The sequence below is a fragment of the Tachypleus tridentatus genome, chromosome 1 (assembly GCF_004210375.1).
Source record: "Tachypleus tridentatus isolate NWPU-2018 chromosome 1, ASM421037v1, whole genome shotgun sequence".
In the NCBI taxonomy this organism is placed as follows: Eukaryota; Metazoa; Arthropoda; class Merostomata; order Xiphosura; family Limulidae; genus Tachypleus; species Tachypleus tridentatus.
Genome location: NC_134825.1, coordinates 126,428,146 through 126,444,868, shown reverse-complemented (window position 1 = coordinate 126,444,868; position 16,723 = coordinate 126,428,146). Strand labels below are relative to the sequence as shown.

At 34.7% G+C, this 16,723-nt stretch overlaps 1 protein-coding gene across 2 annotated transcripts in view; it reads right to left on the bottom strand.

The window, feature by feature from the left end:
* The window catches only part of LOC143222893 (uncharacterized), a 198,753-nt gene that overhangs the window by 33,259 nt on the left and 148,771 nt on the right, over window positions 1–16,723 (bottom strand). Inside the window, exons 16-17 of one of the 2 annotated variants that reach the window (XM_076450050.1) lie at window positions 15,594–15,692; window positions 5,901–6,052 (exon numbers count right to left, since the gene is read on the bottom strand). In XM_076450050.1, coding sequence (XP_076306165.1) covers window positions 5,996–6,052; window positions 15,594–15,692 — 156 coding nt within the window. In that variant the 3' untranslated portion in view covers window positions 5,901–5,995. Of the gene's footprint in view, window positions 1–5,900; window positions 6,053–15,593; window positions 15,693–16,723 lie in introns of those variants that run through there. The other variant, XM_076450040.1, reaches the window with a different exon arrangement.

Genomic DNA, 16,723 nt, shown 5'->3' with positions numbered 1-16,723 from the left:
GTACGTCTACGTTTGATTCGTATCCTACCTTAAGATCAGAAGTAGCGCTTTTGTTTTTATAACGCTATAATTAGATATGAAAACAATACAGTTGTGAAAACGTATAGAAAAAAATTGCGACAGAAAGATATGACCATAAAGTTCGCGGTGAAAATGAGAAAATATTGATGAATGTACGTGCAAACTTCTGTGATCAAACATTCAAATACGAATCCCAGGGTTCGTGATTAGCGATTCTTGCCGCAAAAACGCGTTCTGCCTTTTAGGGTCGTGGGGGGACTAAAACATTAACAGTCAAATTCTACTATTCTATCAGATAAGAATAACCCCAAATGTTAACGGTGAGTCTGTTGCTGCTGTTTTAACTAACCTATTAGTTCAAAATTAAATACTTCACTGATACAGAGCATGATAAGTTAACGGTAAGTATGTGCAGAAAGGGAACACACAAAATAGGGGCGAACAACGTATTTGGTAACCTTTTGAAGAGAAAAATTATACGAAATCTGGTATTTTTTGAAGTAGTTTCTAGGAGGACATTGAAATCAGTAGTGTACTTTGTCAATAAGTAACGATGGCAAGTATGAAGTTGGTTTGGGTCCAGAAAAATAGGATGATACTCTTATATATATCAAGCTTATTGATATATATTGTTACCTTTCTCTGTTTAATCCCCTTCGTACTATATGTTATAAACGTAGAAAGATACGCTAACTACAGGTGGATATTGAAGTTTAAGAGTGAGGGCGATATATATTATATATATAGGAAGGTGGCTATTACAGAATGTAATAGGAATATATACAGTTCACAAAGAGATGGTGTCTAAAAGCATAAAATATTGAGTAAAAATACGATAAACGTTTAACATTTTTGTATCACACCATGGACTATACACGCGTGCGAGCGTGCAGAGCAAACTTGGCTTAGACCCACGCATCCATCTATGCGCGTGCACAACGTGAGTCCGCCTTCTTACATAAAATAGTAAAGATAAACAATAAAAATAAGTAACAGACTACAGTAGAGGGAGTCACTGTCCGATAAAAATCATCGAAACAAATGAATTAAAAGTACATATTCGCCACATAAAGGTTCAAATGTCCTTCCTTAGATTGCGTGCCAAAGATAAGAGAACAAAACGCTGAAATAAAGTTTGTTCTTTATAAAAACAGAGGTCATACGGCCAAAAGTGCACTTCCCCACGAAAATATGATTGTAGACGTTAATTTGAAATTGATAAGAAAAACAGATTTATCACGTGCGTCAAAGCACGTGGTGCTGTATGAAGGTAAAACTGCTCATCATCAGATTTTCGTTTGTTTAGTTTCAAGCACGAAGTTGCACAATGAGAGGTGCCATTTGCAGGGATCGACCTCCACTATTCATTGTTGTAAGTCTTCAAATTTATCACTAAACTCATCGTGTGTGTATATATACTACCTTTCTTAGATAATTACTGAAAAAATGATGCATTTATAGGAAAACATTAAAATATTTTCCCAAAAAGATTAATTAATTCAGATAATTAAACAATAGTATTTATCCGTTTTGAAAGTTGGTGACGTAAACATTTAAAGCGAAACGACCATGACATTAAACAAAAACATTTGTATCTTTTATTGTTTAAAAGAAGGCCTAAAGGAGGACCGACATTCCCCTTTGAAGGTTAAACAGGTTCTATCTGTTTGAACCAGAAGTCGACCTAATCTCAAAACCTCTGATGTGTTGTTGAATAATACACACATTATTAAAGTTATTCAATTGTGCAAATCTGAAAAAAACCACCTAAAAACAAGTTGATGTAAATGAAAGCTATTCAATGCTAAGATGCCTACATGGTATTTGGCATCCAATAGTTTTATATTATGTGCTGTGATTGATTCTAAAAGAATATGTATTGTTTTAATACAATAAGCTCCACCCATATCTGAACTCTGCTAGGAGGATCATGCTGTAGACACATACAAACCGGAATTTTAATTTATTTTTTTATTAGAAACACAGAAATTAATGTTTTAAACAGCGTATTAGGTAAGTTTGAGATTTACATAGAAAGACAGAATGATACATTAAGAACAAGTCGATAGGTAGATAATACAGGTCGAAGATAACAGAGAAACTGACGTAAGAAACATGTATATGGGTTTTATATAATACAAGCAAAAGTACCCGTCCCCAGCAAGTTTAAAGTCTAAGGTAATCTAGCAAAGCACCCCTATCCAGTTTAAGTTAATCTATCAATTTAACTTAGTGAATTTTAAAAAGGTTAACTGTGTTGCACTCTTGGCTTCTGTTAGAGCCAAGTATACTGTCCACTGCGAAAAGTAATTGTTAAGCATTTCATCCTTGCTAAGAGCCGCTCAATAACAATATACGGTAAATAATATTTTTATTCTATAAGTCACATTTTAAAATGTAAACGATAGTGTGGTTATTTTTTAACAATTTAAATGCAGAATATCTTAAGGAATAACATTTAACACTATCCATACATGTTCTCCCGTCATTTCAAAGTGAATGTGGAGCTTTGCGTGTACAGCTTTTCAAACGGAAGACAGACGAATGCTCGTACAGGCACGACGGTTCGCAGTGCATACAAGATTATAGCATATATATTTATAATATAGATGCTGTCCAGTTGAGGTAGCCATTCTATGCGTCTCCATACTAAAGTAGTATATGCAGATGGACGAAGCTCATTGAACCTTCTGAAAGGTATATATTGTCCAAGTGAGATTAAATTTTGAATTTGTAACCCTTCTTATATACCATAATACACCAGCTCGGCTGTTGTAAATAATGTTCATTATAATATTTTATTTGGTGACCCAATCACATTGCAGCAAAGAGTACCTTTGTTATCTTAAGTTTTTAAAACTGAAATATTTAGACTGGTACGTGTTGTTCCAGAGTTATTTATAATTTATGTTAAATTCTAAGGCCCCTTAACATCTTGAGTACCGGGATTTATTCATAACGTTTAAACAAATCACGTCAAATTAGCAAACTAATCGACGAAAATCAACCTAAAATACAATAGAAACTATTTGCCCTTCAGCTGAACACAGTGACTATAAAAGGTACCAGCGAATTTATGTGGGTAAATTATGCATTTCATAATTCTACGGCTTATTATTAATATATTATTTCGTGTTATAACCGCGAAGCAGGTTTTTATATTTCACAACATTGTGATTTTGTCTATCATAACCTCTTATTTCGTGACTAAAATCCCAACGATGTTAATTCTGTCTAAAAGACAAGTAATGAGGATGAAAGTGCAGCGTTCCTACGCGTCCTGAAAAACCTGAAAAAAGTTAATTTCCAGATTCGGAAAAGTTATGAAGAATAAGGGAGACATAAATGTTCTTAAAATGTCATGAGAAAACCATGACTTTATGAAATGCGTTATCAGATTTAATACTTAATCACTTCACTAAATAGGTAGCTTAATGAAAATGAGGTTAATTAAATAATATTAAAAGAAAATTGAAAAGACGTGAAGATGAGATAGAAATGACAGATGACGAAAGCTTTAAAGTGTTATGAAAAATAACTGAAATGTTCTGGAAAAGTCTTGAAACATTATATTTAACAGAAGATGGGAAAGCTGGCCTGAAGCAGCTTTATAGCATGGATATGTCATGTTATGAAACAAGTTAAAAACTTAAGTTGGCGAAGAGAGAAAACATTTTAAGCTTTTTTTCTTTGTTTGTCATGTGATGTAACATTATGTCTGCATATGAGTGATGTTCAAAATGTGCAACTGGCCTTAAACAAGTAAACGGAACTGGCTAAAAGGAACTCGTTGAAAAACAAACAGAAATGGCAATGGATTGTTGGGAGTTCATGGTTCGAAGCCCTTGTAAGAAAAAAATCGCTCTGCTTTTGGGACCGTAGATTCATAATATAAATGAGGGTCATATCTCACTATCTGATCAAACTAGAGTAGCCCAAGTGTTAGTGGTAGGTGTTATTCACCAGGTGCGCTCTCTTTAGTCTATTAGTTCGATGCGATTATCGGCTATACGATCGAGTATTTTTGCGCGAATATCTGGATTAAAAATAACAACAATCAACACTTGAAGCACCTTGGACTCGTTCGCCCCCCGAGTCTTGATGAAAGATGCTACTTTTTTAAATAATATTTAGAGATTCTGTTGGTTTTATAATTAGCTAGTTCGTGTTGTGTTGGTTTTGCTAGATACAAGGAAATAAAGGATATGTATTACTAAAAACAGTAATAGCGAAACAAACTGGTGTTCATACCACACGTTGTATACTGATGCAGACTAGACCTGTGGGAAATTTATAATTTCAAATAAAAAAATTATGTCTAGGACGATTTTAGGGAAATAACTGCTTTTATAACTTTAAGAAGGTTCTTATGTTTTACAAAAACATACAAGTATCTCCTAATTTTCAGGTATAATTTTTGAACAAGTTATATAAAAGTATCCCCTATTGGTGATCGAAGGGTAAGTCTTAAGGCTTATAACGTTAAAGATCGATTTTTGATACCGGCAGTGGACACAGCTCAAATAACCCATGTGTAGCTCTGTGCTTAATTTAAAAACAAAAAAGTTATTTTCTTTTCAGACTCGTCCATTACCTTCGTTTTGTGCTCTGAACAATATTTTTCCATCCACGTGGAACACAGGGGAAATTACAAAATCGTTGATAAAAAAACGCCAGAATTCAAGTTGAATGGAACTTCGATAACAATTTCCAATTCATTTCATGTTGAAGTGAAACGAAACGAAATGAAACTGTTAATGTGATTTCAGCGTATCGAATAACAACAAAATGGAACTGAGAAAGAACGTTGGCTTTTTTGTTTTTTCTCTCTAGCTATAGCATGTCTCTAAGTCTTTCGTACTCTCTAATGCATATATACAGATTCCCATACTTTGGACTTACCGTTTCTAATGTTAACTTAGAGAAACGTCGATGGTAATTCTACAGTTTTACTGAGTCATACGTTCAGATAGAATAATTTATTTATTTTTTTAAGTTCAAGTGGAATGGAAAGCCTTAGAAAGAAACAGTTAGAAGCAAGTTATATCATCCCTATGTGATTATAAAGTTAGCCTTACCGACGAGAGCAAAAACAAAGTTATAATGAGTGATGTCGAGAAAACCCACTTGTAGAGAAATATATATGTAAAAACAAAGTTATATACTGTACAGCTACTGGTAACAAGAAGTGATTTTTTTCCAGACAGCCTATAATCATTATGCTAGGTGAAGGGAATCAAAATGCCGACTGTAACTGCTCATGAGCTATACGCGTGTGCAATTATATCGTTCAAGGTTTTTTGGTTACCATATTGGGTGACTCACAACAGTGTGAAGAGAGAGGAAACTGGACGTCAAGAACAGAAGAAGCCGTCCATTCATCTGCTCCGTACATTTATAGAGAAAAAACCAAGTACGGCAGGGTCCAAGACATTAATACACAGTATGCAGTGCAGTTGTTTAGATATTGGGATTCAAAATGTACATTTGCATTAGCACATATCTTCTATGAATGGAATAGTTCTTTAGCTAATCATTTCAGGCCGTCGTGAGACGGGCTTATCTTACCTTATGATAATGAGGTTACACACATGTTATTGATCTATGTAAAGGCACTGCAAACTGTTATTCAGAGTGAAGAATCGAGGAGCTGACTGTAGTCTTGTACACTGGTTCTCAAACGTTTTATTTAGACAGCGCCCCCACCCCTCTTTTTGTTTGTTGTAATTGATGTCCACCTCCCACACCCATACACACAATCATACATATACCAGTTTAAAAAGTAAGTCAGTAAGCCACCAAGTTGTAGTGAACAGGTTTAAACAAACACGCATGTAAGTTCGTATATAGTAAACTTCAGGTTACACAATGCTTATATATTAGTAGAGATGTTTAATAGTTAGAGTGGTCACATTTTAAGGCCCGGAACTCACGATCCGTGATTTGCTGCCGAAAAACTTGGGCTGTGAGTGAGTTATAAGTGTAACTCAACAGTTGGCGGCGAGTGCCTTCTTAGGTTTCCGGAAAAATTCTGAAACAAACACTTCATATAAACGATGTTATTAAACATTGTTGTATGAAAGCAGCCGTCAGGCTTAAAACTGTTAAACAACAAAAGTTTAAAAGGAACTATACGAGAATATCTTATTACACTTTAACATCGTAGTGAAAAGATTAGTAACGTTTTTGATATTCCAAACAAAGTGTTTGTATTCTGGTCATTAAAGCTATGCACAAAATGATCAATAACAAACAGTTGTATAGTTGTTTTTTCATTAAAATGAGAACAAAACATTTTTTCGCGGGCTTTATTTCACGAAATATTTAGTTGGATATTAACCATGCATAACTCATGTTTGTACTTTATATAAATCTTTTGCATTGGACTGCAAGCGATTCTTTTCTTCTGCAAATAGAATAAACCCTGAAGCGGTTTTTATACAAGAGACAAAAAAGTCACTTTTCTGTTTGCAAATAGATCAAGTTGGTCTAACCTTCTCAGGGAAATTGCCGGACGCATTTAGTGAAAATAACTTTCTGGTGTGTAGATTTTGGTATATTAAATTACACTGTAAGTAACACACTACCGCCATTACAATCTAAAGCAGTGCTCTTAACTAGGTGAATGGTTCACCCAGAGGTTAATGAGTATTATCATTTATACAACAGATTTATGAGCAAAAAAGTCACTAGTTATTATCATTTCTAGTTACAGTTTGATGTATATTCAAGTCATAATAAATAATTTTAATTTAATACTTTTTTGCCCTTGTTTCAAACTGGGTCGAGTGAGCTGTTGTGAAAAACTTAACTGATTTAAAGTAGTAGAATGTATAAAAAGCCAGATAGTTTCTGTATAAGACTTTTTGTTATGAACTTAAAACAATGAGGTTGACCGTTTAATGTCGAATGTTTTTAGGTGCTGCATGAATGTTACAGATAGGGGTATAAGGATTTTGACATTGGCTTTATGTGTATTTCCATAATATTACAATAACGATTTTAATGTCAAGTTTGTTGAATCCATCCTAATCTATTTATACGTACTTCACTGATCCGTACAATTGTTACGTACGGAATGACAGACTATAATAATAAAGGTTCAGAAAAACTAAAATGGCACAGTTTCTTCTTAAAATAATTCTTATATCAGTTAATAAAAAATATTTCCGTTTTGTTTCCGTTTTTATCGGTTCCATTATTAGCGGACAACGACCCCAAACCTCCAGTTACCACCCAACAAGTGTAGTTACGGGTGAATGGAAAATATAGCCATAGAAATATATCGACTCTAAGCCTTAAGAACACATTAGGTTTTTAAATAAGTACAATGATACAAAATCAATATTATTACCAACACTGAAACAACCAATGAACAGATAACTAATTATGGTTTTAGGGCAAAATAACAAAAGAAAAACAATAAATAAAGAGTCCCTCTATAATTTTAAACACACACACACACACACACACACACACACACTTGATAAAATAAAAAGGAAAAAAAATTACAGGGCTTAAACGTATTACTTTTGTAGTTCAATAATAATCATAACTTAACATTAAACTTGCATGTGACATGCGCAATTTGTAATTCTGCTATAAATTTGAGCCATAAAATCAGTTTAGTAACACTATAGTTCTATCAGGAGGTTATGTTAGCTAATATACGAACAATGACAAATTCTCTACAACTTGCTTATATGTTTATTATTCACCTTAAACTCGTATGACAATGCACGTAACGAGCCAATTAATAAGAAAAACGCACAATATTCACAGTCACAGTTCTCTTACTGGTCCGGCATGGCCAAGTGTGTTGAGGCGTTCGACTCGTAATCCGAGGGTCACGGGTTCGAATCCTGGTCGCACCAAACATGTTCGCCATTTCAGCGGTGGGAGCGTTATAATGTGACGGTCAATCCCATTATTCGTTGGTAAAAAGAGTAGCCCAAGAGTTGGCGGTGGATGGTGATGACTAGCTGCCTTCCCTTTAATCTTACACTGCTAAATTAGGGACGGCTAGCGCAGATAGCCCTCGAGTAGCTTTTAGAAATTAAAAAAACCAAAAAAAACAGTTCTCTTACTTTACGCGAGTTTATAATAACACTAAGATCGAACGAACATCTAACAAGCGTTGGCTAGAAACGCAACACGACGCGTCCGTATAACAAAAAACGCAAGACGGTAGTTCGTAAACATGAAAATAATGACCAGAATAACTGAAACTTAATCTGTGCCTGAGCGGATTTCTTAACTTCTTTCGTGTTTGAAGTATCCCGTTTCTCTCAACACTAAAACTGCAGCATTCAGCGGCAAGAAAGAAATGCGAGGCCTAGTATGTTCTTAGATTCACCACATAGTACCGAATCAGGCAAGTGTGATGCCACCACACAACAGCAAATACGAGAACTGTACATAACCTTTTGTTGTGATGACCCGTCTTAGTCAGTGGACATTAACAAATTCAAGAATCCACACGACCACACATTTATTTCTCGTCAACGTTTGCAGTTTAACTTTGTGAGAAACAAAATACCTTTATATTAGAGAACTGGTTTCCTTTAAAATTCAGAAAAATTAGTAGCATTAGTGTTACTCATTTTTAAAAACATCTACGTATGAACAAGTTTACTCTTGGCAACAAAAGATAACTCATAAAGACCAAATATTATGTTTGTTTTTTTCTTATTTACTCTTAAAGTAATAGGTGTATTGTCGTAAAGTTTTCCACAATCTTATAGAAAATGAGTAGTGGTTTAAAATATCTTCACACTAGCAACACGATATATTAAACTATTACTTTTGCAAAATGTTCTCAAAGAGGATATTTAAGCATATTAACATTAGTAATATTTGCTGTTACAATATTATCAAAATGTTCTCAGGACGTTAATTTATTAGATTTATTTGTGTTGTTCCCCACTATAACGAGTGTGTTACTATATTTCATGGTGATATACCTGCTCTTACCACATAAACTATAACTTGCACAAGTGCATTAGAGGGGTGGTGCGTTTCGCACGGTGAAGAAAGAAATGTACAAAACTTAGCAACATCAGTAATTAAAGGTTACCGACACTATTAATTCCAAGCCGTATTGTTGATTCAACTGTAACGACGGCTTCACAAATTTGAAACATTAGATTTTCTGGATGATTAATGCTAAATAGTTTGTTAAATACTGTTAGAACAGTTGTCCAGACCCGAAACGGGTGGGATGAATACAGTCGTATGCTCGTACTTAAGAGTATTGGTTTGGTTTTCGGAATTTCGCACAAAGCTACTCGAGGGCTATCTGTGCTAGCCGTCCCTAATTTAGCAGTGTAAGATTAGAGGGAAGCCAACTAGTCATCATTACCCACCGCCAACTCTTGGGCTACTCTTTTACCAACGAATAGTGGGATTGACCGTCACATTATAACGCCCCCACGGCTGGGAGGGCGAGCATGTTTGGCGCGAACCCGCGACCCTCAGATTACGAAGTGCACGCCTTAACGCGCTAGGCCATGCCAAGCCCACTTAAGAGTAAAGAATTTAGTTTAAACTCGCCGTTCGGACGAAAAAAATCAAGAGTTTCCACAGCTGTATTTCTAAAAAATTCCGATTTTAACAAGGTCAGTCAAACATTCAATTATATTTTCATATAGTTTGTAAACAATCTGACATACCCGGTCCTTCTGTATTTATAAAAGTCTACACATATCATAAACAAACGTTAATCTCGCACTAAGCTTAAGCTGTATAGAAGAAAATACCTCACCCTTCCTTTATAATACGATAAAGAAAAGTATTTTTCTTTTTCTGTGTGTGTGCACGTGTCTATGATATATAGATACACACACACAGTTCAAAAAAATACAGTAAATAATTCCAAGTATTAAACTTGAAAGCTTCAATAAATCATACATTTTCCACCAGGTGCTAATAACTGTTAATAAATTTGCAAATTATGAAATGGCAGTCAATTCAATTTATACTATATGAAACCTTTACTAAACGAAAGCGGCGTTTAACGTGCGCATCGAACGAGTACATATGCTTATCTCCTGTATTTAGTACACCTGCATGGCGAATGAAGTGCATACACACGCTATTCCGTCATAACCGTAAAGGCAACTACGCGACTCGTAGGTACTTTGCAAGTCTATTCTTTATTTACTAGTATTTATGCTTACATGACTGCGCAATAGTTGTGTTTAAATTCAGAAACGCTATAAATTAGAAGGGAAACGAAATTTCATAAAAAGTAACGGGTCTTTTCGTTACAGTGCTCACCAACAGATCGTTTTAAAAAATAACACCAATAACGTTTAATATCTAAGAACTAACTAAATAAATACAATGTAATGTTTTATTATTAATTATTTTATTTTATTACATTACTAGTATTATTTTAAAAACTTGTTGGTGGGTACCATAAAGAAGAGACCTAAAACAATTAAACATTGCTTTATGGGGGTGGGGGGCACATATTGTCCAAACCTTTAACTACTCAATATTCAGTTAGTGTTTCCAAAGGAACCAGAAGTGGCCTAATGGTGAAAGTACCAATTTTCGGATCGGAAGGTTCATGGTTCGCGTTGAGCATCCTTCTCCTGCACTTTAAGCTGTGGATGCGTTATAAAAGTGACTGTTAATCTTGTGTCGGCGGGTTGTGCTGACTATCTTCTTCCTTTCTAGTAAGCAATTTAAAATTAGGATCAGATATGCTTGAATCCTAGGATCTATGTGCGGGTCGTGTAGCCGGGGTGCGTATAACGAACTTTGGGTCAGCGGTAAGTTTACTGACTTACAATGCTAATATCTGCTGTACGGCACTAATTGCGAGAAAAAAAAAAAGTTTAAAAATATTAACAACAATTAAACAAATCGCTTTTTTAGCTCACGTTTAAGAGAAACTTCTTTATATTCGCACTGTTATGAAGGATATTCTAAACAGGTCGATCGAATATCGATTTACTGCATGCATGTTTTATTACAACGTGACCTCGTTTACAGGAGCCACTCAAAGTATATCAAACCCTATTTCCTCTTAAAGACGAAACCACAGCAATCTCTATCGGCTCAGTAGTTTAAATAATCGCTGTTTCTCACTGACGTGGGTAGGATGTCATGCATCGCTTGTCAGTTAGTTTGTCTGTCTCGGTAATAACTTAAAAATGCGATCGAGTAGGGTTACCAAACTTGGTAAAGTAACATTATTCATTATTCCCGAGTTTCAGAAACAAGGATCGTTGAAGTAAAGTAAAATGAAACTGTTTGTTGTTGAGATCTTGTTCTTATTTTAACAGTTCTAATAAAGAAGGTACTTTTACAGGAAACAGGCTTCTTGAAATATTTTCTGGCTTTCTTTTGAAGAATTTATTAAACAACTCTGTTGATCAATGTCTTTACAAGCTACAATTCTGTTGAAAACAATATTCACGAGCTACCATTTTGTTGAATAATGTATTCACGAGCTACTGTTCTATTGAAAATGAGTTTTCCTGTTACTACAATTACTACAATGCTGTTTTCAGTCTTACAGAAAACTAATCCTTTCCTTTTAAAATACTATATTTCATACGCCGTCACTTGACAAACTTTCTAGTTTTAAACAAACTACACCATAACAGAGCAATTTGTCGTCTTGAACGTTTATTATGAACCTTCTCCTTGTCGAGGTTATATATTACCTAATAACGTACCTCTCATAAGTTTCTGGGGCCCGGCATGGCCTAGCGCGTAAGGCGTGCGACTCGTAATCCGAGGGTCGCGGGTTCGCGCCCGAGTCGCGCTAAACATGCTCGCCCTCCCAGCCGTGGGGGCGTTATAATGTGACGGTCAATCCCACTATTCGTTGGTAAAAAAGTGTAGCCCAAGAGTTGGCGGTGGGTGGTGATGACTAGCTGCCTTCCCTCTAGTCTTACACTGCTAAATTAGGGACGGCTAGCACAGATAGCCCTCGAGTAGCTTTGTGCGAAATTCCCAAACAAACAAACAAAAACTCATAAGTTTCAACATGGCAAAAAATATCCATAATATAACAATCGCTTCCCTCCTCCGATAGCTCATTGTTAAAGTTGAAGGTTTCTAACGCTAAAATTTGGGGTTTGATTCCCATAATGAGCACTGAGAATGTGGCTCGTTGTGCAGTTTTGCACTTAAGTAAAACAAAACAACAAACAAATAACAAAATCAAAACACACTATTTAATCACAAACGTAATTAAAATCTTAGTCGAAAAGTGTAAAAGGTATGAACAGAAAACAAATACATTCAAAATCAATTTGCACTTACAATTTGTACATAACGTTATTCAGAAATCAGATATAATACTGTACGTCCAATTGTGTAGTCGAGGGCGTATACCCTACACCCATCTTTAATTTTAGCGACGTGCATATATATACACCTCTGTTTCATTCAAAATGTTCGGTAATATGGCTTGGGGAAACATACTGATTGTAAGACTGATAGTACGAAAAATGTTTGTCGACCACTATATGACCCCTAAAATGCGGCAAACTGCATGAACCTTTATTGGGTTTTATTTAATATACCACAAAAGACTTAATTATTACATAAAGGGCATACGTAATGTAGCTTATCACTATTATCTTAATCTCACTTACGTTTTCTTAATTAATGTGATTTACCAAGTTTATTTAAATTGTTATTCTGCGAGTTAAACTGTAAGCATCATGAATGGATCATGACATGACAAGCGTTCGTTACACAACTCATGACCTTTCCTAGTTTCGTTGGCACACTTTTGTCACATGTAGCGTTTTTAGACCATGTATCGTATTGCTATCACTTAGTGTCAAATGTAGCGTTTTTAGACCATGTAGCGTATTGTTATCACTTACTGTCAAATGTAGCGTTTTTAGACCATGTAGCGTATTGTTATCACTTACTGTCAAATGTAGCGTTTTTAGACCATGTAGCGTATTGTTATCACTTACTGTCAAATGTAGCGTTTTTAGACCATGTAGCGTATTGTTATCACTTACTGTCAAATGTAGAGTTTTTAGACCATGTAGCGTATTGTTATCACTTACTGTCAAATGTAGCGTTTTTAGACCATGTAGCGTATTGTTATCACTTACTGTCAAATGTAGCGTTTTTAGACCATGTAGCGTATTGTCATCACTCACTGTCAAATGTAACGTTTTTAGACCATGTAGCGTATTGTTATCACTTACTGTCAAATGTAACGTTTTTAGACCATGTAGCGTATTGTTATCACTTACTGTCAAATGTAACGTTTTTAGACCACATTATTATCAGCAAAAAATTTAAAAGGTATATTTTTCCAATTTCGAAATATTTTGCCACAGTTATATAAGTATTAGTATCAAATTCATAGATGGTCAAAACAAAAATATTACAACTTAGTCTACAACAATGTTTTTGTATCATTATTCTTGTTAAATCTTAGTAACATTCCAAATTAAAGCGAGCACTAATTTACAATGTAGTGAAATATACTGAGGCCTATTAGAGTTTGAAAAGTTTCCCACTACTACCAAGTACCCATTACAAAGACAAGTTTTTATAATGAATTACTATAACAAACTTGGATGTCTTTATAATCGCTTAAAGTAAAAATAATAAAAAGACTTAATCCGCACACGCCAAATTTTTGTCTACGTCCCACCTCTCATATAAAGATATATGGTAGTAAAATACGGCGTTAATCGTATTTTAAACGTTACCAACATTAATACTGTAAAAACGTCGTTCTTCTACAACAAAAAGAGAGTACAAAAACTGACAAATTTTAATTTACATATTTAAAGCGATGTTTTAGTTATAAGAAACTCGTTAACCTGGTGTCAGTCTGTATTGAAAGTTGGTTCACACAAATCTACAGTAATTTACAAATAATGTAGTCTGAGCTTTTATGTAGCCCTCCCATAAAAAAAATGGTAATCTATTTTAATGCTACTATAGCACCCATGATGTCGTTAATGGATGAGAAATTGGTATGTATGTTAGTTCCTTCAAAACAGAGGATGTATCCCCTTGTTTTAGTGCTTTCACAAAGATATTACAGCATAATTAACTTTTTCTGAACAATCAAATATAAAGCAGCAGTATTATTAAATTAAATGCTTTCATCAAAAGATATACTTTCACGCACAGAACATCTGTATGTTCCTAAGGTTCAAAACTATATAAATGGGAAGATCTGCTACGCCATCTTGTGGAAGTTATACCAATTAAATGTGCAAGATAAAATATACCAAATGACAGCATTAAAAAGCATTACAAATCACCTTAAAAACTAATTTTTGTTCAACATTTCTTAAGTATAAAGTACTTTGTTTATCAAAGTTAAAAACGTTGTCAACTGGATATAAACCATATAGTTTATCTCACCAATATTGAGTTACTACAAAAAATAACATCGACACAACACTACAATGAATAAACGTAAAACCGAATTCTCTTAATAATATAAATATTAAAACTAAACTACGATTAATTTTTTAAACTATTGCAGTTATTTCTATTACTAATTGCGCAGTAAAGTAAAAAGTGGTTTACAGTTTACTTTTTTATTTTGCTTTTATCATATTCAACACATATTTAAATATATGTTTTACTGTTTTATAGATTAATTAATATAATGGCTTTCTACGTCTAAAAGCTTTTAGTATGTTAACTTTAAATGGCTTGAGGCTTTAAAACGTTGGTTTTTAAACTATTCTTCTCTGCATATATTTTTAACTACGTTAGTATTATAAAACAACGGAAAAAATACAACAAGAACTGTGAAATTAATAGTTACATATATACCTAAGATGTGCAGAGCACAGACAACCTATTATGTAGCTTTGTGTGTAACAATCAAACTAACGTTTCAAAAAGCCTAAATATGTTTCGGATGTTTACGAAAGGCAACACAAGAGATACCTGCGCTAGTAGCCGTCCTTAATTTTGAGCTGATAGACTACAGGTACTTGTAGCTAGGCAAGAAACATTCACCGCAAACTCTTGGGATACTCTAACGGAAGAGTAGGATTTGTCATTTACTCTTATAACGTACCAACAATCCTCAAACAACAAAGCGCGATTTTACTGCAACGAGACAAAAATCATGTACTCACAGTTACATACAGTGGAACCCCTCTAAAGCAGCTACCTTCGGGACTGAGACAAACTGGCCTGATTAGAGGGGTTCCACTGTACATAATTAGGGATTATGTAAACAAAAAAAGGGACTGATTGAATGACCGCTTTCAAGGGGTGACCGAATCTGAGGGGTGGCCACTTAGAGGGGTTCCACTGTAATTCAGTATGCTAAGCACTAGGTCGCACCTGGTCAATTTCCAAAAGAAGACCTTGTATTATCATATCATTATGAAACAAGTCGAACACAAAATATTTTATTTTATTATAGGGCTGAGGATAATTCCGTAGAAGTTGATGCACCAATCAAAATGAGTTATCAAAACAACAGCGTAGTTAACTAGTAGTACTGGAAGAGTAAGTTTCTATGATGTTCAGAAATGTGTCTTTTTGATAAAATAGATATTCACACAAAAATGATAAATAGAAAAACAACACTTGAAACTTACATTAGTTGTCAGTTGAGAAGTTAAAGTTGCGACCTTTTCGTTAGCTTGCTCCAACTCTCTTCTCAACTTTCTGATCTCGTGGGCGTGTTTCTCGTCAGTCTATATCAAATAGTTCCATAAAAAATGTTTGTTTAATTAATCTACATCTCCGTTGTACATTTTTTCTTCACCTCTAATGACATCATGATAAGTTAATGTGTTTTGTTATTTAATATCAATGAACTCTTGTTCGAAACCTCAGCTAATTTTAGAGTAAAAACAGTGACACAAATTCAACTTGTACGCTTTAGTGTCGGTGAGAGTGAAGACCACAAAATGTGTTAAACCTCTGCCCAAACACTAATGTTGACATACGCAAGGATAGAGTATTATTAGTCAACATAAATCGATTTAACTGATTCCATTAATCCTGAAGATTCAGTTTATAAGCACGTTATGTTGAGAGATACGATATCAATCCATAAGCTGCTTTAACGTTTTTTTTTTTTTTTTGGGAATTTCGCACAAAGCTACACGAGGGCTAGCTGTTCTAGCCATCTCTAATTTAGCAGTGTAAGACTAGAGGGAAGGCAGCTAGTCATCACCACCCACCGCCAACTTTTGGGCTACTCTTTTATCAACGAATAGTGGGATTGACCGTTACATTATAACGCCCCCACGGCTGGGAGGGCGAGCATCTTTGGTGTGACGGGGATTCGAACCCGCGACCCTCAGATCACGATGCTTTAACAGAAAAAAAAACAAAAAAACAACCAAAATTCTGATTTAGTTCGACAGCAAAATAAAGAAACTTTGCATTACTTTCACTTGGAAGCAGCTGCCACACCGAATAACTCTCTCGTTCTTAGTCGAGCTAAACAAAATAAGATCTGGGAATGAGAGTATTTCATATTTTTTGTTTATTTATCTATGGCTTTTCTCATTTATCCTTGATGTGGCGTGCTTTTAAGATTAAATATTTATTTACAACGAAAAAGTATTAAGTAATTTCCTGCAGCTTCGTAGACGCAGGTTAAAATCTTTGATTCATGTCACTCGAGTTAGAATTAGTAACGTTTGCGAATGATAAAGTAAGGATTCATTGGCCGTGGTTGTTAGGTGCTCCTGTTGCAAATACTCACTACTGGACT